Source organism: Pungitius pungitius, chromosome 13 (genome assembly GCF_949316345.1).
Source record: "Pungitius pungitius chromosome 13, fPunPun2.1, whole genome shotgun sequence".
Taxonomy (NCBI): domain Eukaryota; kingdom Metazoa; phylum Chordata; class Actinopteri; order Perciformes; family Gasterosteidae; genus Pungitius; species Pungitius pungitius.
The window spans coordinates 19,362,376-19,386,994 of record NC_084912.1 but is presented as its reverse complement, the minus strand read 5'-3'; the positions used below and the strand labels follow the sequence as shown (position 1 = coordinate 19,386,994).

Below are 24,619 nucleotides of genomic sequence, written 5' to 3'. Positions count from 1 at the left end.
GTTGGTATGAAGACTCCAACAATGTAGAACACTTTATAGCTTTATTTTGAAGATTGATGAATTAATAATGTATACTATCTGTATTATCACAAATAAACAATCCCTAACCCTAGATTTACCTTTGGCGATAAAAATGAAATAAATAAATAAACACCATCGCCACAAACTATGAGGGTGTGTAAAAAACATGTGGGCAGCGATCAGCGCTGCAAGGTGAGTGGGGAAAGTAATATCGCTAGTCTTTGAAAACATGGTATGCCGTGTCCTGTCCCTAATTACATTGAGACTGGACTTTGCATCGAGACATGAAGTACCAACACAAGTGTCAAGTCTGGCCCTGGTACACCAACTCTGCAGCACCAAATCAGTTTACTTTCTGTTTCTAATGGTCGAGGCTGGAAGTTACCACATCTGACGTTGAAGGGCCGTATTTCCCATTGAGCCACTGCGCAGCCTTTAACAATTAGGTAATGCTAAGTCGGCTATTTAAGTTAATGCATTATATGCATTTTAATTCTTATAGATATATTGTGACTGACCACTAGAATTAAAGGAACTAACAAGAAAAACTGACCGGTCAACCTGCACTGTGCTAAGTTAACCAGCTAGCTAATAGCTTGCAAGGTAACTAGTAAACAGAAGCTAACACTAGCGTTCAACAAGCACTAGTTTAACTTCGACTACCAACGTATCGACGTCCGTGGGCGGCGAACTAGCAGTTTGCCAAATTATCAAACTAACATAAATCCCAAAGACAACTACTAGGAAGAGCTAACATTAGCCTGCTGGTCTGTGTCGTGTTTAACCTCGCGTATGTTGACAGCCAGTGGTTCATGTCTCAGACTGAAGCCGCCTGTGCCGGGGCATGACAGAGCGCTGCGGGGCTTACCGTGCAACGCTGAAGCCTGGAGAATGGCCCCCGAAGTCCCGTCGATTACTTTGATACTGCCGCGGCTCGTAACGGCCAAGATAGTGTTGAGGGCCGGGTGGTAGGAAAGGCTTCGCAGGCCCTCCTCGTCGCAGCGCAGGCAACCGTCTCTCAGTACGATCCAGTCTGAAGGGGTGGACGAGCCGAAGCCCGGCGAGGCCGCGGCCGCCATCTTTCCTTATTTTTTTGCTTCCCTTGCTTGTGAGGTTTGTAAGGATTAACTAATAGAGGTAATGTTGTTAATTTAAAAAGACTAACTCCGAACTATCACTCCTCTGCCACTGCTGACTCCTTTTGCGGCTTCTTCTCCTCCGCCCGTTACCTCAGCAGTGGCTATTCACCATCAGCGCTAAGCAACTCCAGGTTGGGCTCTCTGTCAGTGACACGATAGGTACATGGAGCTAGCGTATCTTCATGCACTTCTCGCGATAACACCAATTGCAAACGAGAAAAACGGATGGAATAAAAAAATCTCTATCAGGGTAATGGCTCTGCAACAAACAAGCGTTATAAATGGTGTACTGTGCCTTGCAGAGGAAACACAAATGATGCATTCACCGCAAACTACTACCCCACTGACACTTTAAAACATAATTATATATATAAATAGATTATGTTTTTAAGTAACAGAGCAGAACACATTCAATTAAATAATTAAATAGAAAATAAAGTCAATGGAGAAAATACAATATATATAGTGCTCCATGCAAATACTGTGAAATGAACACAAAGGCTGAGAGACATTGTAACTATTTATTGCGTGAACTGGAGGCACATGAAACAAAATAAGTCTCTCACCTTGAATAATGATGTTTCAACATGTGTTATGGAAGCTCCTATTACAACACCTTACTGAGTGTCCCCTTCCCCTGACAGCACCCTGTGCAGTGCACTAAGTACAAATCACTAGCAGTTACACAAAATGATGGCCCTACATATATCAATCTGACTGATAATGACAGCCTTTTGGGTTACTGCTATGGGAGCTTGCAGGTTTGTGTGCTTGTCATGGGCATTTATTATCATTAAATGTCTGCTGGACGGATTGGCTCAGAATGAGGTACAGACATTCACGGCTCTTAGGCCTATGGCTTTTGCTCTGGTCCTACCAAACAATGGCATGTGGCGGTCATGTTACCTTCACAAGATTTTGCAATAACTTTACTTTTGATCTTTGTTCTCAATTTCCCTTTGGTTTATGATCAAATACCTGTAAAACAAACAAAATTCCTATCTGCCTGTAGCCACTTGGCCGCGTTTGGCTCACAGAGCTGCTTTTATTGTTGGTCTAAAAGTCCCGTGGCATGTTATTCAGCCTGTTAAGTCCCATTTGAGGCTCTGTAAGAATGTAAGAGTTTGACAATGCTGCCGTTTACTGCACTTGAATGTTTCATAGTGTGTACACTGCGTTTATGATGTCGCTTTTACATTAACACCCTTAGGACCACCAGGTGAAACACCCTGTCCTCGGTTCGTGGGGTTGTTCAGAAGCATAACTACACATAGATCTCTCATCAATATAGAGTTTATACCTACTTGATTTAAAACCTTCTACGGGATATTACATTACATTTAGCTGACACTCTTATCCAAAGCGACTTACATTGTATCTTAACCCATGCATTACATTTTGCCTGGGAAGCAGGTAGGGGTTGGGGGCCTTGCTCAGGGACACTTCTATGTGGCACAAGGGGAAGCCGGGATTCAAACCGCAGCTGCCAACCTTGCAGCTCACAGCGCATTAGACTACTCCATGCGCCACCATCGCCCCTTACTCTGATTTGAACTAGTAACTACAGTGGTCCTAATCAGAAATACTTCAACTGTGTATCTACTGACTTTCCATTTATCTATTCATTTGTCTCTTTGGGAATTGTGTGTTTGGGGATTTACTAGGTTCATAAACTTGAGTTTTTTTTTTAACAACTTGATTATGTGGTTTACGTGTATGAAGCAGTAAACATGAATCAAGAAAACAAGAACAAGAGTGACCTAGGACCGAAGTTACAGGAGAGAGTATGTAAGGCTGACCATTCCAGGAGTTTATATATATGAAGTCATTTAAATCCCACCAGAAGCTTCAGTTGGGTTCAGTGGATGGTGCTTAACCTCAGCCACATACCAGCCACATGTTGTGGTGGTTCCCAGAGCGCTGACCTAAACCACAATTCTCTTCAGAGGAACACATTAGTCAAACATTTGTCTTAGCAGATTATAATTGAGGCCCCCAGAGGATTTTGAATGTACTTCATGACACGTCTTTCTTGAACCAAAACAAACATTTGTGCTTTGCTTTATATGAAGAAAAAAAAGGAAACACCACGTTTAATGTTAAAGTGCCAAATAGCTATGGATTTAGTGTAAATGTTGATCAAATGGTTATATTCCTGTATGAAGCGGCTGGCAAACAGGACTCTGCTATTACAAGAAAAACAAGACAGAAAATCAAAAAGCATAGATGGACACTCGTACAACACACAGTGCATAGCAATGAGGAACATTGAATGCACTTATTATACGTCGCTTTGAACACAAAATGAAATGTAACATTAGGCTCAAACAATCTTTCTTTGTAATGCTTCCTCTTCTGTTGAATTCCTCACCACGTTTGGCACCAACTTCTTCAGTTGTATCAAGAGTAAAAAAAGATACCATTAAATGAATAAACAGCCGTGGGTGATAACAAGATCTTTGTCCTGACGTTTCAGCTGGAAAAGCGTATGTGTTTTATTGACCAAAGACATGAGGAACACAACTATATACATTGTTATATATTTCTAACACCCCCACCATTTACAATGAAATACAGTTAAAAAAGAAATGAAACCCTTTAAAAAAATCCTGGTTCTGCAGTTACACACCCTCGTCCTACCCCATGTCCATGGAAAGGTCCAGTTTCAACTGGTCGTCACACACCAGTATATAAAGAAAGGAAGTAGATATACAAAAGGAGAATGGGATAAATGAGAAGGGGTTTCTTCGTTTTAAATTCATCTCCAACAAGCAGTGAAGCAGCACTGTAAGCAGCCCAGAACACTCCGAACAGCTGGAAGATCAAGAAAAAGACATCTCATTCAGTCATCAATATCTCCACCACATCAGATCTCAGATCACTTCAAGTAGCTTATTGCTAGAACATTTTTAATTTTCCTTCTTATCTTTCTACTCTCAATGAATCCCATATTAACACCAGGTTTGTTTAAGTTTTGGCCAATTATGTAAAAAGTAAAAAATTAAAGACCACATTGATATATTCAGACCCTTTCCAATGACACTTGTTAACTGGCTCATTTCTCTCAACTTGTCTTTCAGAGGTTCCTAAACCTTGAGAAGAGTCAATTGAATGGACATCGACCTTCGGTTCCGCCAAGTGAATCCACGACTTCACGCGTTAAAGCTGCATTCACCCTGTCCACCAGGGGGCGACTCCACTGGTCCTATAGAAGTCTATGAGAAAATGGCTCTACTTCTCTTTTTTCCCTCAGTAAACATTGTTAAGTTCATGGTCTTAATTTATATTTTCAATTCTTCTTCAAAACAGAATGATGTTCATTAAGTGAATTATTTTTTTCAAAAAACCAGAATATGTTTGATATTGTAGACCTTTTGCTTTGCTGACAGCTTTGCACACTCTTGGCATTCTTTCAATCAGCTTCATGCGGTCGTCACATGGAAAGGTTCCCCAACAGTCTTATTGGAGTTCCAGAGGTGCTGAGCACTTTCTGGCTGCTTTGCTTTAACTCCGCAGTCCAACTTGTCCCAGACCATCTCAATGGGGTTAGGCGATGGTCGGTGGCGATAGTCAGTAGCAAATGACATGTAAATGTCTTCACGACCATGGGTTTGCCCTCAGGGATTTTTTCCAAACTTTGGGAATGTAGCACAACACAGCGACTCGCAAGTAGCATAGCGTCATGAAGTCTGAAGCAGGTCATTTGGCCAATGTTTTGATAACAGACCGCAGGCAGCGGACAGAGAGCGGGGGGTGGGTGGGGTGTGTGTGTGTGGGGGGGGGGGGGTAGTTGTCGGTTCACTGGTCACTGTCGGTCACCTGCCGATCTGACTGCGGAACCTTCCAGCGACCACTTTTCACACTCGGCGTGACTGTTTCTTGGCCCAAGCAAGTCTCTTCTTGTTCTTCCTTTTTTGCAGCAATTCGATCATGACGGCCTGATTCTCTTCTGAACAGGTGACGTTGAGATGCGTCTGCTACTTGAACCGAATTTGGATCCGCGGCAGCACAGGTAACCGTCTTCCTTTCCTGGGGGGTCCTCATGAGAGCCGGTTTCATCAGAGTGTTTGACTCCACTTGAGGATACGTTCAAAGTACTTGAAATGTTCTGGATTGACTGACCTTCCTGTCTTAAGGTAATGATGGACTGTTGTTTCTCTTTACTTAGTTGAGCAATTCTTTCAATCATCTGGATTAGAACTATAGTGGAATAGGCCTGTTCACTGTATAGAACTGTGCACCCGGCCCATGCACAGCACCACGGATGGTCTCGAACACATTAAGAAGGTAAGAAATTCCACAAATACGGAAACAGACTACTTTGTGAAGCGGATTGAAAGAATGCCAAGAGTATGCAAAGGTGTCATCAAAGCGGAAGGTGGCTACTTTAAAGAATTTAAAATATAAAATATACTGGTTTATTTAACACTTTTGTTTAGCATATAACTCCATGTGTTCGTTCATAGTTTTGATGCCTTTAATATTAACCTAGAACGTAGAAGAAAAAAAAGAAAAAACACTGAAGACCAATACAAAACCTAAATCATGTGGACCCAAGATAAATAGTAACTCAAACTTTAAATTAAAAATGTAATGATCCCTGGTGGCCAATGTAATGTTTAGGGATGTTAATAATAAACAGCTTCCCAATTGACTGATAAGAGCTTTTTACTGACACGGTGAAGTTGACAATTAAAGGGAAACAAAATAAAAATAAGCACCCCTAGTTACCATGCATTGTATTTGAAGTTCCTATTTTTACACAATGGTGTTTTTGGCGACGTGTGGACTTTTACTCACTTTGATTAGGGTAGAAACCACCTCGAACCCTCCAATAACTACGAGCACAGGGGCTATGACGATGAGAGGAAGAAGGGAATATCCAATCACTCCAAGGACCTGGCCGAAGGAAACCTGCTCACGAGAACAAAGGACTCCATGAGAACCACTTGGAGGATTGTCTGAGCAGACTTCGGCTGGCTGTGCAACTTACTTCACCACCAAGAACACGAGCCAGCAGGAAGATTGTTAGTGACCCAAAAATCCAGATTGTGATGATCCAAGACACAACCTGCAAAATAGAAGTATGCGTTATTGTCCTGTTAATGTTCATTTAAAGTGAAGATATCATAACAATCCAATCTATACTGTAACTGCCACATACTAAGTCATAAGTGGCAGCTCCACAAATGGGTCTGTAAACTGAAGTTGTGGATTTCTACCTTTAACTGGTCATCAATGGTATAGGACGCATAGGACAAACCCCAAACAGTACAGGGGACAAAAAACATGAAACATGAAATCAATCCCGCCCCTCAAACACAGACTGGCCAATCATAGCATAGCACCTTCAGTTCTGCTGCATGCAGTATAAGCAGAGGGCGGGACTCAGAGAAGGGTCAGTTGTCTACCCAATGGTACATATCACACAGTAAGCTTCACTTATGGTTCATATCCAAAATGTACAAGCTGATAAAATAGAGTCCAAGGCCTTACACGCCATCTAAAACCAAACAACCAACCAACAAAGTCAAGACAATTCTGGACCAAGATGACGGACATCACAGAGGTGCTTATTGTGTTAACTACTAACCCTGAACTGCCCATAGATGGAGATCATGGAGAAGAGCAGCACCACAGCTAGAGGTCCCCAGAAGTCTGGGTTGTCTCGGACCACCTGCCGGTTATAACCCAGCGATGGCATTGGCATCAGCACACATCGAATCTTGTAATAGATGTCCTTCAGGTCGATGTCCAGCTCCTCCCTTCTCACAAAGACAAGATACCATTACAATTTGGAGCTATGCACGGAGAACAAGCATTGACGTCAGAAATGCACCAGTGAGTTAAGTCAGTCTCTGCTACTAAATCCACCGCAAAATCTAACAATTATTCCTCACATTTACCATGGTGACGATTAAACAACCAAACGCATGTCTGTACTTTTAATGAGGTAAGACAACATTTTACAACAGCGAGTGGCCTCAGTGTTTTTCTACTCCATAGAATACTGCGGAGTATGTTGTGATGGTATTCTAAATGTGTATAACAATGACACTATCTAATCAAATGTACCTAAGTAGTACCGTTTCCTAAAGGCACATGCAGTTACCTAAAAGGCATGTTTTGTGTCCTAAAGACAACATTTACTCACAGAAGAGGTTTACTCTCTTCCCTGTCATCTTCCTCCACCTCGAGCAGCCAGCCGTAGCCTCTCTGCCTCAGGAAGGTGGTTGCATATGGATCTTTACCATTGTCGCTACCCACGTTTAGCTTGATATCCGGGGCACTGATGGTGCCACTGAGCTCTGTGGAAAACATGTTTGTTTGCAGAGTTAATCGTTTAATCATAGATGGGTGAGGAACAGGAAGATCATACGTACAATTTACACAGCTAAAGTTTGAAATATATATTTCTGACAATATCAGTTTTTCAGTTACCACGTAAACATAATTGAACATTAGAGTGAAGAAAAACATCAACTTTGAGCCGAATTAATTAGCAATTAGCAGAGAATGAATTGTTATACTATTCAGACAATGTGAATTCACTATCTAAGGCTTTACATAATATTGCGATGATTGGATGGCATTTATAGACTAAAAACGTAATCCACTAATCTTCAATCTATAACAGCAGTAAAGGTCAGCTGAGAACAAATACACCTTGTGAGAACACAGGTGGTATCGCCTTTGTTTATCAAGTCTCCTCTGTGTCCTGGAAGTGAGCCTCACCCCGCCGCTCCAGTTCTATGAGCAGTGTCCACTACGAGCATGTCCAACGTACCGTGGGACATTCAGGGCCCACTTTGCACCTGACTACAGATGTGGAGTAACGTGTACTGACATGCCACGATGCAGGATCTTAAGAATATTATTAGAATGAACGTTAAAGATAAATAGTATTGTTTGTTTATTGTGTCGTTTAGATTGTTATGGTTTTCCTGTTTTGTATATGGGATGGAGAATTGTTTGTCAGTGATATACAGTATGTGTTTTGTGGCTCCCCATACAGTGATTGAATGGGACCGGGTGAACGTCACGTTGTGTCATGGCCACGTAGGACAAGACGAAATCATTTATAGAAACTTTTACGTCTGTTGGCTACGTCCGGTACTGAATGACGTTAGTTCGCAGAGCTAACGATAGCTTGCTAGTTTAAAAAGGTGTCGTTCGAGTGGCTATTATGAATAGCACAATGTGGACCCACGCGAAGGCTCGTGTTTTTACACTGATTGCGTTAGTACTTGTGTGACTGTAACACGTCCCGTAACGTTAAACGGGGATGTTACTCTCGCACAGGCCTGCTAGCTGTGGGTCTGTGCGGGCATTAGCTTACCTTCAGCCTCCGTCGAAGAGACGAACGTAAAGTCTCCGTTTGTGGGAGAGAACTGCATGGTTAATCGTGAATTGCTGCCAAAGGCCTCAGCTAGAGAGATGTGACAGTTGCATGCGCAGACAGTGAAATATTCCGAGAAGCGGTAATAGCGCCGTCATTGATCACAGCTCATCGGGGAAGTTAAACTATCGCATTTTGTTTTCGTTCAGGCTCCGCTTGGCAAGCCGGAAGTTCAGCGGAGGCAGTAAAGTGGGACACGTTTAGTGATGCGTTCACGTCCTGCCGTAAAGCTGGGATGTGGCACAAGGAAATCCAGCTCAACGGGAAACATTATACTATTTAACAGCCGATGTGTAATTCTCATTTGTTTGTCAGCACTTAATGGATTTGGATGTAAAGTTAATTAGATCACGCAAGAAAAGACGGTAGGAAGTGGCAACTACAACAGAGGAACCGAGGGTGTAATACAAATATTTCTGATAGAGGGAAGGCCTATGACTTGATGAATACCTAATTAGTTTTTCTAAATTCTGTGTTAAATGTTGAGGTGAAAATCAGTTCAAGTATGAAGAAGAGCTATATTTGGGAAAAGCTGTAAGACACTTAAGATAGTACAGTATATTAGGAATTTACAATCATGGACGATTGGATGTGTTTTTTTGTGTCTTTGCAGATAATGATGCAATGAAGAAAAGAGGAAGGAATGTGGAATTTCAAAGGAGTTGTTGGAAATTCTACTTGAAAAGGAAACAAGTTATCATTTAACTGCGTTTTTTCGATTCGACTTAAATTATATAATCTAGAGCTGGAAAGATTGACAACAATAATAGGGCCCTTCATATGCACAACGTTTTTTATAAAGGTCGGAAAATTAGTAAAATATTTTTCAAACAAACAGTTAATATCAATTTTATTCACACATCAAATGATTTATTCATTCCTAAAAGTATATAGGTCTTTGAGTGAAGACAAAAAACAAAAGCTAACTGCTGACAGACATGTAAATTACCTCACGTCATCTTTTCTCTATGGAGAAGAGATAACCTGTATTATTATCATCCACAGACTGTTTGCACACAATTAAGAATGTTACAAGCTGTATTGGCGACAACAGCAATATTTGCAAAATGAAATATTAATACAACACATAATATTTTATATGTATCCAGTGCCTCTCAAATCACACCCTTGTAGTTACAGACTTTCCTTTCACCTTTCATTGGATGTTCCATCAAATAAACTTGAAACAAAGTAAACAATAAAGACGAATTTGACTACAATCTGTTTCACCACGTTAATTGGGTAATGAAAATCTGATTCTGCCCACAGGCACAATAGGGCCTCTGCTCTTTAATTACCACACTGGTATAATTATAATGTTCTAAGAATAATAGAACAATTATCGTTATTTATAGACCATCTTCATTAGAGACATGCAGAATCGTCAAGGAAAGCCACAGGTGTAAATAACTGCCCCAGTAAGCCAGTGAGTGTGAATGCACAGTACCAGGGCTCATTTAGTGTGAACGCAGACATTATTAATGTCATTAATGCCACATTCTCCTTGACATGTAAAATGCTGCTGCACTTTCAAACACGTGTGCTTCCACTTCTAGTGTGTTGACTTTTTAATACAGCCACAGGTTCCTGACCACCAATCTGAATTTTTCAAGGCCTGAGAGGTGAACCTGATGTACTCCCTGATGTTCTGGCTGCCCTCTGTTGCAGGCTCAGTCGTAGAGCTGAAGACACTTGAATCATGTGAAACTACCAACAATGTCATTCCTTGACCTTTCACGTTTAGATATATGAATTAAAATGCGTGTGGTTCCCACAAATCTTCCCTTTACACATGCCTATGATCATCTCATATTATTGATAACCAATAACCATGTAATGTATAAATGTGTTATTTTCACCGATGACCATGTCTACTTTGGGTCCTTAACAGTCATGTGATTGCATAAATTGGGTATGATTGGCAGCATATGTGATGAGGATAAAAATCCTAGCCATCATAGCCATTTCACACAGTGAGACCTTTTATTAGGAACTTGGTGTATAAAATTATCCTTTGTGATCCCTAGAATAATCCCGGTTTTGGAGAAGAGTACAACCCTGAACTAGAGACAGGGGACAATCAAAGGATGCATGGCTTAGGATGCATTGACGTGTGAAGTCATTACTATCCAAACACCAAAGAAATGAAATTCTTGAAGAAATCTCTAAAACTCAAATCATTTTGATACCATATCATATCATTTTCTTATGGTAGTGATCCAACCATGTGTGTCTTACTGTGGTGTGTACGTGTTGTTACTTTCTTAAGTCGAATGTCATTCAACATTATATTTAGCACAACATCTGTAAATAATCGGATCGTCACATTATACTTCTCTCATGTTCTAATAAATATATTTTCAATGCATTTATTAATCGATTAGTTAACCATTCAATTCCCAATTTACGTCTATAGCCACATTGCAAACAATGCTGAGCTGCATATAAACTGAAGTTGTTAACTGTAGAGAAAAACTCGTTTATGTCGGCTTCTTTATTAAATAGGTCCGGGTTGCTTGTCTCTGCTTCTCAGCGGTGTTTCGCAACCATTTTCCCCGGCAGAATCCCTCAGCGCGTCAGTCGCGCCTTCCCACGAACCGCCTCGAGCAGCCTAAGACTGGGAGAGCTCGGTATCATCACCGGCGTGCCTCATTCGAACAGGCAGTAAGGGGACGCCAGCTGTACATGTAGAAGTATACGGACTCAAGTATACCATTTCATCTCCCTCTGATGATTGCCAGACAGCTGGCGACAGATGGCGATGAACCAGTGTAAACAAGCCACCGGTCGTTAGCACATCCAGTACATAAGTATGTTAATGGGATGTAGCGGTCAGGTTTTGGAGCTCAACTCGCTTCCTACCATTAAACCCGCCCTTTCCGGCCAACTGGCCAATAGTGGAAGCTCCTGCTGGAATTTTTTGCCGCTCAAACTAAATTCGCTCCAACTCCTTCAGCCCAGCTGTATGTGTCGATTAAAGGAAAGCTAGAAGGAAATAAGTAAGTGCCACGTTCACATTTCTCATTATATTCATTTTGCTTGTTGTTTAGGTCACTAATCTTTGACGTGTGCTGCAGCCACAGTTGGCACTTTGGAGCGAAGAAACTGTCGACTTCTTTCCGTTAGTCTAAATGAATGTTACTTTGTGAGACAACAGATGCCTACTTAAAAGTGTTGTCGCTTTGGGGGCCTCAACAATGATGTCACCTATTTGACATTTGATACGGTAACGATACTTTCTTAATACTGTATATTATGAATCTACACTTTAATATGGACTTCCATATTGACACAACTTACGAATCTTGTTGCATCATTCGATGGCATTTATACCTTCTTGAGGTTTGGGGTCCTGTTGTGTGTTGGTGGATGAATACAGTGGGATGAAGCGTTATTCCTCACAGGGAATCCGACATGTTGGAAGAACTGCGCGTCAAAAGGGGCTTAATATAACGTGAAAGAATACATTAGTTAAAAAGCGCTCAGGATGAAAAGCCCCCAATCACCAACTTCAGTTCAACTACCTGAGCTGTGGGACACGTGACTCCATACTGGTGACCTGGATACAGATTCCAGGTCAAAGTTCACGAAGAACGGCATAATGCTTTGTTTCTGCTTATTGTCATTAAGTATTTAGTATTTAGGATAATCTATGAACACTCGTGCATCCTGCAGCGTTATAAACTAATTTAATCATGAATCTGGACACTTGCTTGTGGAACTCAAATACTATGCTGACCTATATCACTATATTTCACTATTTATGCTGCAATACATCAAGCACCCTTTGATGCAGCGTGAATCCAACATTTTGTATTATTGCGCTATAAACTTCCCCCTGCACAGTTCCAAAATAGATAAAGCCGTGAAATGAGATTCAGCCGACCTGAGATTCACTGGCAGATAGTTCAACATCTGAGGGGCTGGACAACACGATCACACCAGATGAGCGGATGAAAGCAGGAATAAACCAAATGCATTGAATGTGCCTAAAGTCTTCGCATGTGTGGACATGTGTGAAGCGCCTCCATGCAGGGGTTGTTGTTGATTATTATTGTGAAAGTTTGAGCACTTCTTATCATGTTTTCCTGATTCTTTTAAAGTTCCAGAGTCAGCGTGGCTCCTCTCAGCAGCAGAAAATGGGAATCTCTGGACTGCTGCAGTTCATTAAAGATGCTGCAGAGCCCATCAGCGTGAAGAAATACAAAGGCCAGACTGTGGCTGTGGACACATACTGTTGGTTGCATAAAGGAGCATTTTCATGTGCTGAGAAACTCGCTAAAGGAGAACCAACTGACCAGTAAGCATTTTTTATATTGTAGCTGAATGTAAAAGGGTTTCAGAAATAGGGGAAGATTTTGTAATTGTTAGTGGGGTTTTGTTTATTTGTTAAAAATGCCAATTTATCACATTATGTGTATAATTAATATCAATCGATGACAAAATATTTGACACACTACAGACATGATAGACACAGGGACAACAGTAAGCTGGTTTAGTGTGCTCACAAAGATTCATAGTTTGAGCTAAATGATCCAAGCACCACAGGCAACATGTCATTTTAACCAATCAGCTGACTGTAGTTGTTTATGTCCCCAATCAAGCACACTACATGAAACCAGGCATTTATTTATGTATGCCAGATGAAATACAGCCAAATAAATTATATTTAAAAGTACTTGTCTATTGTGTCAATTACACTAAAAGTAATCCAGTAATGAGTTTTAAATCTCTAGCACTAAAATTGACTAAATTGAGTTTGCTTTATTTAATCCTAGGTATGTGTGGTACTGCATGAAATTTGTGGAAATGCTTTTGGCCTTCGGTGTCAAACCAATTCTTGTGTTTGATGGACGCAATCTCCCTTCAAAAAAAGAAGTGGAAAAGTCTCGCAGAGAGTGAGTATTATTAACTTTTTTATTGTGCATCAGTGTATAGATGCAGAGGAAGCTGGCGCTACAGAAAGAAGAAAAAAAAAAACTACAGTTTTTAACAAAACCATCCAGCTCTGTAAACACATATAAAATCCACTGAAACAATGGCTGGCCATTATCTGGTCTCAACAGAGGATTTGTTTCCTTTGTTTTATATCATTGTAAACTAAATATCCTTTGGTTCTGGTCCGGTGATCGGATCCGACATCTTTAAATGATTTAGAGGTGTTGAGTGTACTCCAAAACAACAGCAACAGAGCAACATTGTTATGTGTGGAAGAATGTACATAGACAGCCCCTCCATAGGAGAATAAGTGATCCATTATTCATTCTGTTTCCTTTCTGTCCTTCACAGTCGTAGAGAAGCCAACCTTCAGAAAGGGCGACAGCTTCTACGCGATGGCAAACTGTCTGAGGCCAGAGACTGTTTTACCCGCTGTATCAACATCACCCCAACCATGGCTCATAACCTTATTAAGGTGAGGACTTACTAACTCATGCCAGCCTGAAGTCAGTTGTATGCATTCCTTTCTTCCACAACTGCCACTGACCCGGAATCCCCTCACATACGGGCTGTCAAAGGACAGCACTTTTTCATATACTTTATGCAGCTAAGTAGTTTAGTTCAGGAAGTCAGCTAAACTACTTTTTTCAACAAGACCTAGTAGAGACCATCTACTGTCTCTCTGGCAACAAAGGCTATGACGATATTTAATCTTGACCATTTAGACCCCATAATTCCATGATTTCTATGAAATGTTATTTTTTTCATAATGGTTACATTCAGAAAATGTTTTTGTAAACCAGGTTGCAAGGGCGAGAGGAGTGGACTGTGTTGTGGCCCCATATGAGGCTGATGCTCAGTTAGCCTACCTCACTAGATCTGGCTTGGCCCAGGCTGTCATCACAGAAGACTCTGACCTGTTGGCCTTCGGATGCAAGAAGGTATGTTGTGATACATCCAGGTGATGCATTCCCAGCTGCGTACAGATTTAAATAAGTGGAGGAAACTAATTCATTCATAGTACAAACTTGTTGGTTTGACAGGATTTTGACATGATCAGATGTTTTAATGTAAAAAACATGCATGAAGATGTTTCATAAAGAGCTTTGATGTTATAGCAAAAAAGGTCACCTGTTCACCTGTTATTTTCAGCATTACATTTTCACAACAAAACCTGATTTAAAAAAAAAAAAAATCTAGTCTGAGAAACTGAAAAGACTCAACCCGAATGCAAGGTTCTAAATGTTAAAAGACCAATGGAGCAGGGACATATGGCAGTTCATTTGGATTTATATTTACCATTGGTTTATTTTTCAAACAGGCGTATGATTGTGACTTGCTTCTTTATGGGTAGAGCCTCACCAATTGTGCACCAGACATCACTTCACTCAGACCACATTTACTGGTAATATCTCACTGTGAGGGGAAGATATTGTGGACCATGATTTAGTCAATGACCCAAGCAACAATGCATGAACATGTATGATGCTTATTGATCAACACTGCCAGCTCCACTAATTTTGCCAAATTAAGACCACACTGCTTTGTCAGATTTACTAAGCGAATATCAAACAACCAAATTAGCAGGATGAGAATAGACCCAGGTAATTTAGGCTGACCTCGGCTTTTGGAGAACAGGCGATGGTTCTATGGAGAAGGCAGATCTTCTTGGTTGTCAGCATTCAAACCGAATACTAGTGTTCATGGCCAGCTTACTTGGTGTTCTTGGGTAAGAAAATCAAGTAAGTAGCCTGGCCAGTGAGAGGGAGAAATGGATGATATCAGACCACACTTTGTAAAAATAATACAATTATACACTAGAGTGTTTACGTTTGCAGCAAACCATACCATAAGCATAGGCAAACGCAGCCGTAAAGTGGCTTCATGTGCCCTTACTCTGCCGCAAACGTCTTATGCAACTGTCTTTAACAATCATGCAGGTGATCCTCAAGATGGACAAGCAGGGTAATGGCCTGGAGATTGACCAAAGCAACATGGGCCGTTGCCAGTCTCTGGGTAACATTTTCACTGAGGAGAAGTTTCGCTACATGTGTATCCTCTCTGGATGCGACTATCTAGCCTCCTTACATGGCATCGGCCTGGGGAAAGCATGCAAACTGCTGCGACTGGCCAAAGACCCTGATATCCTCAAGGTGAGACCAGGTGGGGGGATGATGCATTTTGCAAAGTTACTACTATTTGAAGTTGTGATTCCAGAATCACTTTTTAATAAAACACCAAACTTGCCTCGGCGGAAACCACATTTAACTCGTCTGATTAAAAGTCTCTCAGATCACCTCACGGAAAAAGTGTTCTCGCCAGTTCTGAAGGGTCCAACAGATTTACAGTGAGACTGTGTATCTTGAACTCTGCTGGAGGCTCCTTACGTTCCTCAGGTCAAAACGGGACAACACTTGCCTGCGTCATGTGACTCACAACAACTGCCGGCGCAGCTAGCTGTCTTTATTTATGCTGCTCTGAGAGGCTGTACAGCTGGTTGATGCTGGGGGCTTTGCTGTAGTCTGAGCTGAAAGAATTTTTGATGTAGTCTGATTTTGCCAGAATTGTATATGACGTGCATCAAGTAGGTCCAGTAGCAGAAGGTTCATTATGAGGTTTTTTGCCTTTTCAGGTTATCAGAAAGATGGGCCAATATCTGAAGATGAATCTAGTCGTCCCCGAGGAGTACATTGAGGGGTTTGTCAAAGCCAATAACACCTTCCTCTACCAACTGGTGTTTGATCCTGTCAGGAGGAAGGTTGTACCTCTCACCACGTACCCAGAACACATCGACCCGGCCACCCTCAGCTACGCTGGACTGTATCCTCTTGCCCTCAACCCCAGCGTATGTAGTGTCTCCTTCCAACATTTGCTTTCTGGAACGCCCTGCCCATCCACATCTATCAGGCTCCCACCTGATCATCATTCACACAAGCCCTCGAAACCCACCTCTTCAACCTGGCCTTCACCTGCTAATCCCTCCACCTACCTCGGCCGGGGGTGTGGGGTGGTGACTCATTCCACACAGCTTCTCCAGTATTTTATTATTTTTTTTACCAAAAGGTTCTGTTTGTATACTCCTTTTGTCTTTGTCCCTTTGCCCTATGTAAAGCGACAAGTGCTTTATCAATTTAAAGTATTGTTATTAGATTATTTAAAAAAAGGAGATTGTGAGTTTACCTCCATCATATGCAAAGTTTTTTTTCCTTGACCACATTGAATCTAGTAATCTAGGAGATGACAATGGCTTGCAGATGGCCTTGGGAAACCTTGACATCAACACCATGGAGAGGATAGACAACTTCAGCCCAGATAAACCCTTGCCACAGGTATCAGATCAGTCAATATTGGTAATCAGATCTTTTTCTAACTAAGTGTGTTACTAAATTTGAAACAACTTTGCAAATGTCTATTTTAGCTTTCTAAACCCCGCAGTCACAGCTGGAACCACTCAGCAGTCCCAACTGGGCCCAGTATCTGGAGTGGAGGCTTAAAGCAGGTAACAGTTGCCCCGCCCCTGTCTTCTGCGTCCCCAGGCAGGCCTTCCCCCACTAGGGGGAAAGAGAGAATCATCAGCCTGGTGGGTCTGAAGCTGTCATCCAGAGAGCTGCAGGGAAAGAGAGCACGACAAGGTGAGATATCAACATGTAGTGTTTTAAATGTTTAATGCTTTTTAATGCCCATATACCCATTTCACTAAAGAAGTGGACTTGCATGAAGTTGATTGGTTTGTAGGCAGAGTAGCGTGTTTGTTGTTATGGACACCCGCAGCCACTTGATGCATAGATAAATATTCTGTCAGTGTGTCTCGGTCAGGGTTTAGACCAGTGTGTTCCTTATGTTTAACTTATGTTTTTTTGTCTTCGGGAGTTATTATCTTACATGGTAGCCTGTCATATGCGTGTGAATGATGACACTGAGAAAAGTACAGTCAATCAAAAACCAAAAGAAGAAAAACAAATGCAGTGTTTTCCCCTACCATTATAACCGTTAACGGTTGAACTGTTTGACCGACAACCACCCCACCTCACCCCCCCGGCCGAATCGGTTGACTGTGGCCGACTAATACCCCCTTTGTAAACCTTGTAATCCTGTAAAGTCAATGTTTAGTTGTTCAGTGTATTGCGGTTTACTTTACAGTTATACTTGTCCTCCTTATATTCAATACAGTAAAGATATTGTTATCTTTTCTATTAGGAAACACTCCAATTCTAAGTAGAGATAAAAATAAGCAATTGATAAAACCTAATGGATATGTACTTATCTTTTAGACTCTAGTGTATCCGATCAGGATGTGCTCCAGCAGTACTCGTCCTCCGGTCACAAGCGGTCCAAGTCAGACCAGCATCCAGACACTCCAACATTAACCAGTCCGCCTCGGCCACGCAACTGCTTCTCCACCCTGCTGCAGAGGAGGAACCAGCACGCCGAGGAGGACAGCCTCACATGCAGCAGGTGACTTCACAGGAGTTCTAACGCAATGATTTGCTTATCATCCGGCTCATTGTTTACTAGTCGACAGGGATGGGGTTCCAAGAAAGCAACACACAGACATACAACATACTTTCAGTTTGTGGGAAAGTTTTACTTTATTTGATTTTTTTTTAAATTTCAATTTAAAGGACGTGATCTAACAAACTACTCTGCTAGCAGTGTTTCATAATCGATCATGGATAGGATAATTGCTGATTTAACCCCAAAACTCATGGCTGGTTGAATCCTATGTTTATAACCTTTCATCGGCCGACGACCATTTTTCCATCAAAAACAAAGCTATTTTCTACAAGCAGGGCATTAAGGTTTTATCTAGATTAATCTAGAAAAACAAGTTAACCGTCCACGATCATAATATCATAACAGGCAAGTTAGCATTTAATTAGGGCCGGGACTCGATTAAAAAATCTAATTAATTAGAGGCTTTGTAATTAATTAATCAAAATTAATCGCATATATTATACATACAAATATTTGACCTGAGAACAGTGAAGTCATTTTTTTCACATGGATTTTTATTTTTATTCAGCCAATTCCAGCAGACAATTGTAGCAATAGCATTTTTAGAAATATAGTACTTTCAGAAATTCAGGTAGCCTATAGGTAAGAAGACCTTCTGTAAAGTATTTTATTAAGTGTTTTTTTAAGTAGACCAATACTTTCAAGTACATTCAGAACATTGGTTATTTTTTCAGACGTGGACTTAGTTACCCTGGTCCTCTAACCAGTCATCTGGTGCAGTGTGGGTTGGGTGTGGGTCCTTGTACGTCCACGCTAGCTGCTAATTGTGTTGCGTTGAGGTGATACTTGAGGCTCGATGTGAATTCCTTGTTGCACAGCTTGCACACAACCACGCTCTTATAGACGCTTCCATCCGTGTGTTTATTATAATAAGATTTCCCATTCACGGGGCCACCCGACACGGTCTCGTCAGCTTCTTCGTTCATGTTCACTGTGGTTTGTTGTTGTCTCAAGTCATGGACGCTAGTTGGTGCTCCAGTATAATCGGTCCCCCCGAAACTCATCCAGTGAGAAACGTTCCGCGGTGCAAAAAATACGTGCGTAAAAAATGTTTATGTGTTATTTTTTTGTGTAATGAATTAATCTTAATTCACATTGTAATTAATTAATCTTAATTAACGCGCTAAAGTCCCGGCCCTACATTTAATGAATCTATTTTTCTGAACAGGTACCTGAATAAACATGTTTCTCATTTTAGGGTGTAGCATAAACAGTCCATCGATCAGAAGACAGAAAAATTAAGATAGAGATCGTATGTGGAAATTCTCATTTTAAATCCCTTCCAGACCGCAGTTGTTTTTCTTCTTCTTGACTTGGATTCTCCAAAGCAAATCTAAGACAAACATGGACTTCACAGTAAATCCTAGCTGAGTACTTGGTGCCGGACCACTTCACCTGACTCTAGCAGGCTGTCACTTAAGCAGCACCATCTTTCATGACTCTGTTATCCTGATGTTTTATGTAGATTCTTCAGCAGTTCCACCTCAGCAGCCAGGCGGATCACTAAGGTGTCTACCAAGGAGGATTTACCTCAGCCAGAAGAGGCCACAGCAGGGAGTCCCATCCAAGACAATTCTCCCAGTACCCTGATTGAAAATGATGTTCCAGACATACCATCTGTGGACACCCCTAGCCCGCCTGCCTCACCCAGCACCGCATCCCCCAGTTCAGCCAGTCAGGGCGCCAGGCTGTTCCTGTGGTCAGGCAGCTCCTCCACAACTGATCAATCGACGACGCCTAAGTCCACTTCGGGCCTGGCCGCCCTGCAGCAGTTTCAGTATAAGAAGGAGTGTGTTTCCTTTTCCACAAAGACTGTGTCACCCTCTCGTCAGACCACTGATGGAAGATCCGTGCAAAGGGAGGACCTTCACGATTTGCCTCACTCACAGGACAGTGCCTACTTCTCTCAGCCTTACCTCACTTCCTGCCACAAAGAGGAAGTACTCGTCGACAGATCTCCTTCCTCCAGCCAGGAGGATGCTACAACTGTGCGTTCATACACACCTGAAATCCCTTGTGGTTGAGTCGCATTCATACACACATCAGAGTTTCATAAATTCACATGGAGATTGATATTTTGGTAGCACAAATGAGTTTTTACATGTTTTTCATTTTACTTGCAGAAGGAAATTAATCTGAGCAAAGATTCGGCGTTGGTGCAGAGTGCCACACACTTAACAGAGGCAGATCAGAAACATGCTGTGCTGCGATCAAAGGTAGGTTTATGCCTGTGTTGCGTGTAACATTGTGACATTTTAAGGTGAATCTTACTTTTAACTCTTGGTGAAGGTGGGTTTTGATAGCCTGCTTTAAGAAGTTCTACATCTGAAATGCATTTCAATGGTTCAGTGTTTCATGTCCTTTTTAGATATTGTGCCTTCACAGAATGGGTTTTTCCACACTGCCAAACAAGTAAACTAGTATCTGTCAACATTTTTTTTTTCACTCAATTTTTTTTTTTATAGATTCATCCAAAAATGGTTGTGTTAAAAAGTGAACATCTCAGCTGAGGACACAGATTTCTTTATTGCTTACACTGTTTCAAAATCCTAGCTGCTCGAAATTCATTTTATTAATAGTAAGATTTATGAGCCATGTCAATAAAAAAAAAAATAATAATTGCCACATATCATTGGTCTGTCAACTTTAATAAACAGTGTCTGCACATCTTTACAATTGAACAGCTTTAAACTGCGACAGGTGGAATGATCGTGTGTGTGTGTGTGTGTGTGTGTGTGTGTGTGTGTGTGTGTGTGTGTGTGTGTGTGTGTGTGTGTGTGTGTGTGTGTGTGTGTGTGTGTGTGTGTGTGTGTGTGTGTGTGTGTGTGTGTGTGTGTGTGTGTGTGTGTGTGTGTGCGTGCGCGCCTTTTGACGGTGCATTTTGGACTATACACATTCAGTTGACTAATGCAATTGGTCTGTGTGTTCCCTGGATTGCTGAACGAGTGCCGTGAGGGCTGGAAAAGCTGCGCTGGTTGAAATAGGAGTGCTTTGCCAAATGTATAGCTGTCAAGTATCCATCAGTTGTAGGTCCGGGCCGGCATCTGGACCCGTGTCCGGACCGCAGTCCGCCTATCAGTGACCCCTGCCCTAGGGGGAATGTTAAAGTACAACATTTTACACTTATTGGGTCCTACTCCATTCAAACATATTGCAGAGACATGCCCCTGCAATAATGGCCCCTGGGTTTGTGTAGTAATTGTATATAATTTTTAATAATATCAGCTCTTAATAGCTATAAATCGTTTGGTGTATTTTGTTTAAAAAAAATGAAAAAAACACTAGTCTTTCTCCCTGTAGGTTTCAGGTCTGTCAAAACCAAAGTCCAGCAGCCAGGGTCAGGCAGCGAAGGCGCGAATGCTGGGCCCAGCCAGGGCCAGTGGACTCAGGAGAAGGTCTGTGGGTTCTTCCTCCAACAATGAAAACAACCCTGGGGTCCAGCCCACCATCAGCAACCTCTGGAAGAATTTCAGCTTTCAAAAGTAAGAGAAATACTCAAGGGACTCTGTAAACGTCATAGAACGAATGAATTCAGAAGGTTCCAGCTCCCCAAAAAAGTCTCCTAACCACTATTCTTTGACCTCTATGGAAAATGTTGGAGGACAATTCTTGAGGAGTTAAGAAAGGAAAGGTGTTTAGGAAATTTGGCTTCACTTTCACTAAGCTACGTAGTTCTGATGCAACGGGAGATGCATATTTGTGATTTCAGTGTGCAGCGGTGAAACTACAATTTATCCAAAGATGGACTAGTAAGAAGCTTCTAAGATGCCTTCATGTGTCATGATCGTTAACGAATGGCCGAATGATACATCATTATTTAAGGAATTCTTTTCCTTTGCATCAGAGTACTCCAACACTTCCCACTCAGCATGGCAGCCAGGTACACTACTTCAGGGTCATTTCACTCAGTTAAGAACCTTCCAAAGCACATGTGACAATTTGAATCTATCCATAAATTGCATTTCTTTAGAAGAAGCTACTATTCCTTCTGAGTCCACTGGGGGTCGCACTGAATGAGCGCATGTCATAGGCGTCCCTTCAGGCAGCTCTGTAAGCTGTCTCGATGTTTGGTTGTGCACCTCAATAAATGCAAACAAAAAACAGTTGTGTCCGCAACCGGAAAACACACTTCATTTCCCCTTGTGTTTTACACTAAATTGCGGTGAGACATAAGGAGCCGTGGTTTCTGGTAGTAGGGTGGGTGCACTCAGCGGTATGGTCACTGCGTCAAGGTTGTCTTTATTATCCCATCAGGCAATTCGTGGTACCGCAAGCACAAACTGATGAGTAATGATAAACACAAAATGACAGTGACAATTATTGTACCCCCAATCAACACTGATCATTCATTCACAGCAGCCGTAACAAAAGCCCTTTTCAGTCTATTTGTCAAACAGGAAAAAAACATTTGCATTCTATTAAAAGTTACATTTGCGAGTTTGGAAAGAAATACATGCACAAGGGACACAGTCGGGTTTGAGAGCAGTGAGTTTTCAGTCACTGGTCTTCTTGAGAGAGTAAGACAGCACAACAAATGAATATTCATATTTCCTGAGCTACACAGATGTGTGTAAACTGAGTTAGTAGAAAACTAAAGGTATGTTGTACCACCCCTGATGTACACACATGCTCTTAGTGCATGTGAGTGTGCCCCACTGGCTCTTTCATGCCCCTTCAGGTAAATACTGCTAGCTCTTTCTGCACCGTTAGCGTGTTAGTTGCAAGCTCAGCCGCATTATTGGCCGCCATGTGGCGGCAGCAGAATTCCATACCAACAACCTTTAGAGAGGCACTGCTGGTAGAAAATGTGATCATGGACTTGACGTTTTGCCGCAGACTTTGTTTTACCTTTTTAGAAGTTGAAACCTGTGTGTGACATCAATTACCCTTTGAATGATCTTACTCGAGTTTTTTCACAACACAGAAGTTCCAACTAGTGTTGTAAAACCTGTATTCAACCATTTATAATGACTTGATAAACCCTCTAATGACCGTGCCAAGTAATACAAATGCATCCGATCCCCTGCTGGTGCGCATCAGCTCTCACTGGAATATATAAGTCAAGTGTGCTGAGTAAACTGCTCCAGTCTTGGCATGCATGAGACATGCTTGAGCATGCAGCGATAAATGAGCACCAGAAATAGGGTGCACTTCTGCGTTAAAAAAAAAAGCTAAACCGTACTTGTGTTTTTCAGAAATTGCCAGAAGATTGTGGCGTGTAAGAAAGGAGAGCCCATGTCTCCTATCAAAGACAACCTGCTGGCCAGCTCGCCTCGGACAGACAAGAATATAATCACCAGCTTGTGATGGATGTTTCCCATGTATCCATCACCAGCTGTGTATGGGGGTGATGCTTTAAAGTAGGCACACCATGTATGATCTGTTATCAACTTGTTCTCTTAATGTACAGTTTTAAATAAAGCAACTGCCTTCTAATACAGGTGCATCTTGTATGCCATTTCCTAACTGGATGTTAGTTGCATCACATTGTGTTATTGTCTGCAGCCAAGGAATGTGTCCCTTCGTAAGAATGCACAGTGCATACTTGAGTTTTATTGAAAATGTCCGTCCCACGTGCAAGCTGAGGAATGTGGTGATGACACCGCTGGCTTCTTTTCTCTTCACAACACGTCTCGTCCTTTATCTCCTCACGTCGACCCGGGGAGTGTGCATTTATCAGGTCATTGAACAGGAAAAGAATGTCATCCTACTATCAAAGTGGAACTATGTGGACCCTCCCCCACCTACCTCTGTAGATTACCGATTATCTTCTAATGATCACGATGACTTGTGTATTCATGACCTGTTTAAAGAGTATTTTCTCTTTTCTGATTTAAAGACTTGCATTTATAATTGTTTTTTAATCCAGTTATTATTTGATTCTATATGTTGTATTCACTTTGCAACATGAAGCTCTAGATGGTCGTCAGAGTGCACAAGTGTCGTCAGAGGAGATGAATGGAGGAGAGTTTCTGTGGGGCAGTACCTGAGATAGTCCAAATACCAAGCATGCTTCCCTTCCGTCACCCTGCTGGGTTTATTGCACAAGAGACTGTGGGGGGTTTAGTCTGTAATACCTATTATTATCTTTGTCATTTCCTTTAACTAGTGGTGTGGTCTGTCCCCCTGGAACATGGCTTATAGGTGTATGATCGATCATTGCAGGGTACCACCGGCATTACAATGTTGATTATAAACCCTAGACAAGCTCCTAGATCAGCAAACCTTAATTGTTGTGTGCAGTTAGAAGTGAGGACATTGTGTACTCGTTCAACGAGTAAGTAATTCATGTCCCCGGTCCATTTATTGTGCTTTGTGCGGGTGCAGTGACAACAGATTTACAATGATTCAGACTTGTTTGGAATGTTTCTGGAGATGAAGTTGGGCTGTTTAATGGCTGGAGAATGTCCCATCATACCGGGGTATGTGGTGTGTTACACCTGGTGTTTAGCCAGTTTAGATAGTCACAGGTCTGTGCTTAATGCGCCTTGACTATGCACACTAGTGGAGAAGGAATGCTGTTCCTCTGCATTCCCTTCGTGTCACATGAAAAGAGCAAGGGCTGTTTCGACACTTGCCTCGCTGATTGACACTTTGTTACAAGAAA

At 41.7% G+C, this 24,619-nt stretch overlaps 3 protein-coding genes across 8 annotated transcripts in view; 1 reads left to right on the top strand and 2 right to left on the bottom strand.

Annotated features, from left to right (window-relative positions):
- birc6 (baculoviral IAP repeat containing 6) overlaps window positions 1-1,345 on the bottom strand; it is a 71,518-nt gene extending 70,173 nt beyond the window's left edge. For all 5 annotated transcript variants that reach the window (XM_037466103.2, XM_037466105.2, XM_037466106.2 and 2 more), the window contains exon 1: window positions 890-1,345. In XM_037466103.2, coding sequence (XP_037322000.2) covers window positions 890-1,100 — 211 coding nt within the window. In that variant the 5' untranslated portion in view covers window positions 1,101-1,345. The remainder of the gene's footprint in view (window positions 1-889) is intronic.
- Window positions 1,346-1,667: 322 nt separating this feature from the next.
- On the bottom strand, window positions 1,668-8,766 carry yipf4 (Yip1 domain family, member 4). The gene is made up of 6 exons (XM_037466131.2): window positions 8,500-8,766; window positions 7,315-7,468; window positions 6,754-6,925; window positions 6,154-6,231; window positions 5,961-6,074; window positions 1,668-3,974 (listed from the first exon to the last, which is right to left on the bottom strand). Exons 1-6 carry the CDS (start codon window positions 8,555-8,557, stop codon window positions 3,837-3,839), a joined length of 714 nt encoding a protein of 237 aa, XP_037322028.1. The 5' UTR covers window positions 8,558-8,766; the 3' UTR covers window positions 1,668-3,836.
- A 2,599-nt stretch (window positions 8,767-11,365) lies between these two features.
- exo1 (exonuclease 1) lies at window positions 11,366-24,010 on the top strand. 2 transcript variants are annotated; one of them, XM_037466560.2, is made up of 14 exons: window positions 11,366-11,558; window positions 12,663-12,859; window positions 13,338-13,457; window positions 13,849-13,972; window positions 14,301-14,438; window positions 15,438-15,650; window positions 16,130-16,317; window positions 16,724-16,826; window positions 16,916-17,129; window positions 17,769-17,952; window positions 19,478-20,000; window positions 20,136-20,228; window positions 21,313-21,494; window positions 23,208-24,010. In XM_037466560.2, the coding sequence occupies exons 2-14, from the start codon at window positions 12,699-12,701 to the stop codon at window positions 23,317-23,319; spliced, it is 2,355 nt and encodes a 784-aa protein (XP_037322457.2). In that variant the 5' UTR covers window positions 11,366-11,558; window positions 12,663-12,698; the 3' UTR covers window positions 23,320-24,010. The 2 variants fall into 2 exon arrangements, with proteins under 2 accessions (XP_037322457.2, XP_037322458.2); XM_037466561.2 differs by lacking the exon at window positions 11,366-11,558 and adding an exon at window positions 11,604-11,785.
- The last annotated feature ends 609 nt before the right edge of the window (window positions 24,011-24,619 follow it).

Bases quoted from the DNA above. Each gene is read 5' to 3' on its own strand.
- yipf4 (XM_037466131.2), bottom strand. From the start codon at position 8,557: ATGCAGTTCTCTCCCACAAACGGAGACTTTACGTTCGTCTCTTCGACG. The intron at 7,469-8,499 runs GTAAGCTAATGC...TGTTTTCCACAG, and splicing joins CTCTTCGACGGAGGCTGAAG to AGCTCAGTGGCACCATCAGT. The intron at 6,926-7,314 runs GTGAGTAAATGT...CTTTGTGAGAAG, and splicing joins GAAGAGAGTAAACCTCTTCT to GGAGGAGCTGGACATCGACC.
- exo1 (XM_037466560.2), top strand. From the start codon at position 12,699: ATGGGAATCTCTGGACTGCTGCAGTTCATTAAAGATGCTGCAGAGCCC. The intron at 17,953-19,477 runs GTGACTTCACAG...TGTTTTATGTAG, and splicing joins GACAGCCTCACATGCAGCAG to ATTCTTCAGCAGTTCCACCT. The intron at 20,229-21,312 runs GTAGGTTTATGC...TTCTCCCTGTAG, and splicing joins ATGCTGTGCTGCGATCAAAG to GTTTCAGGTCTGTCAAAACC.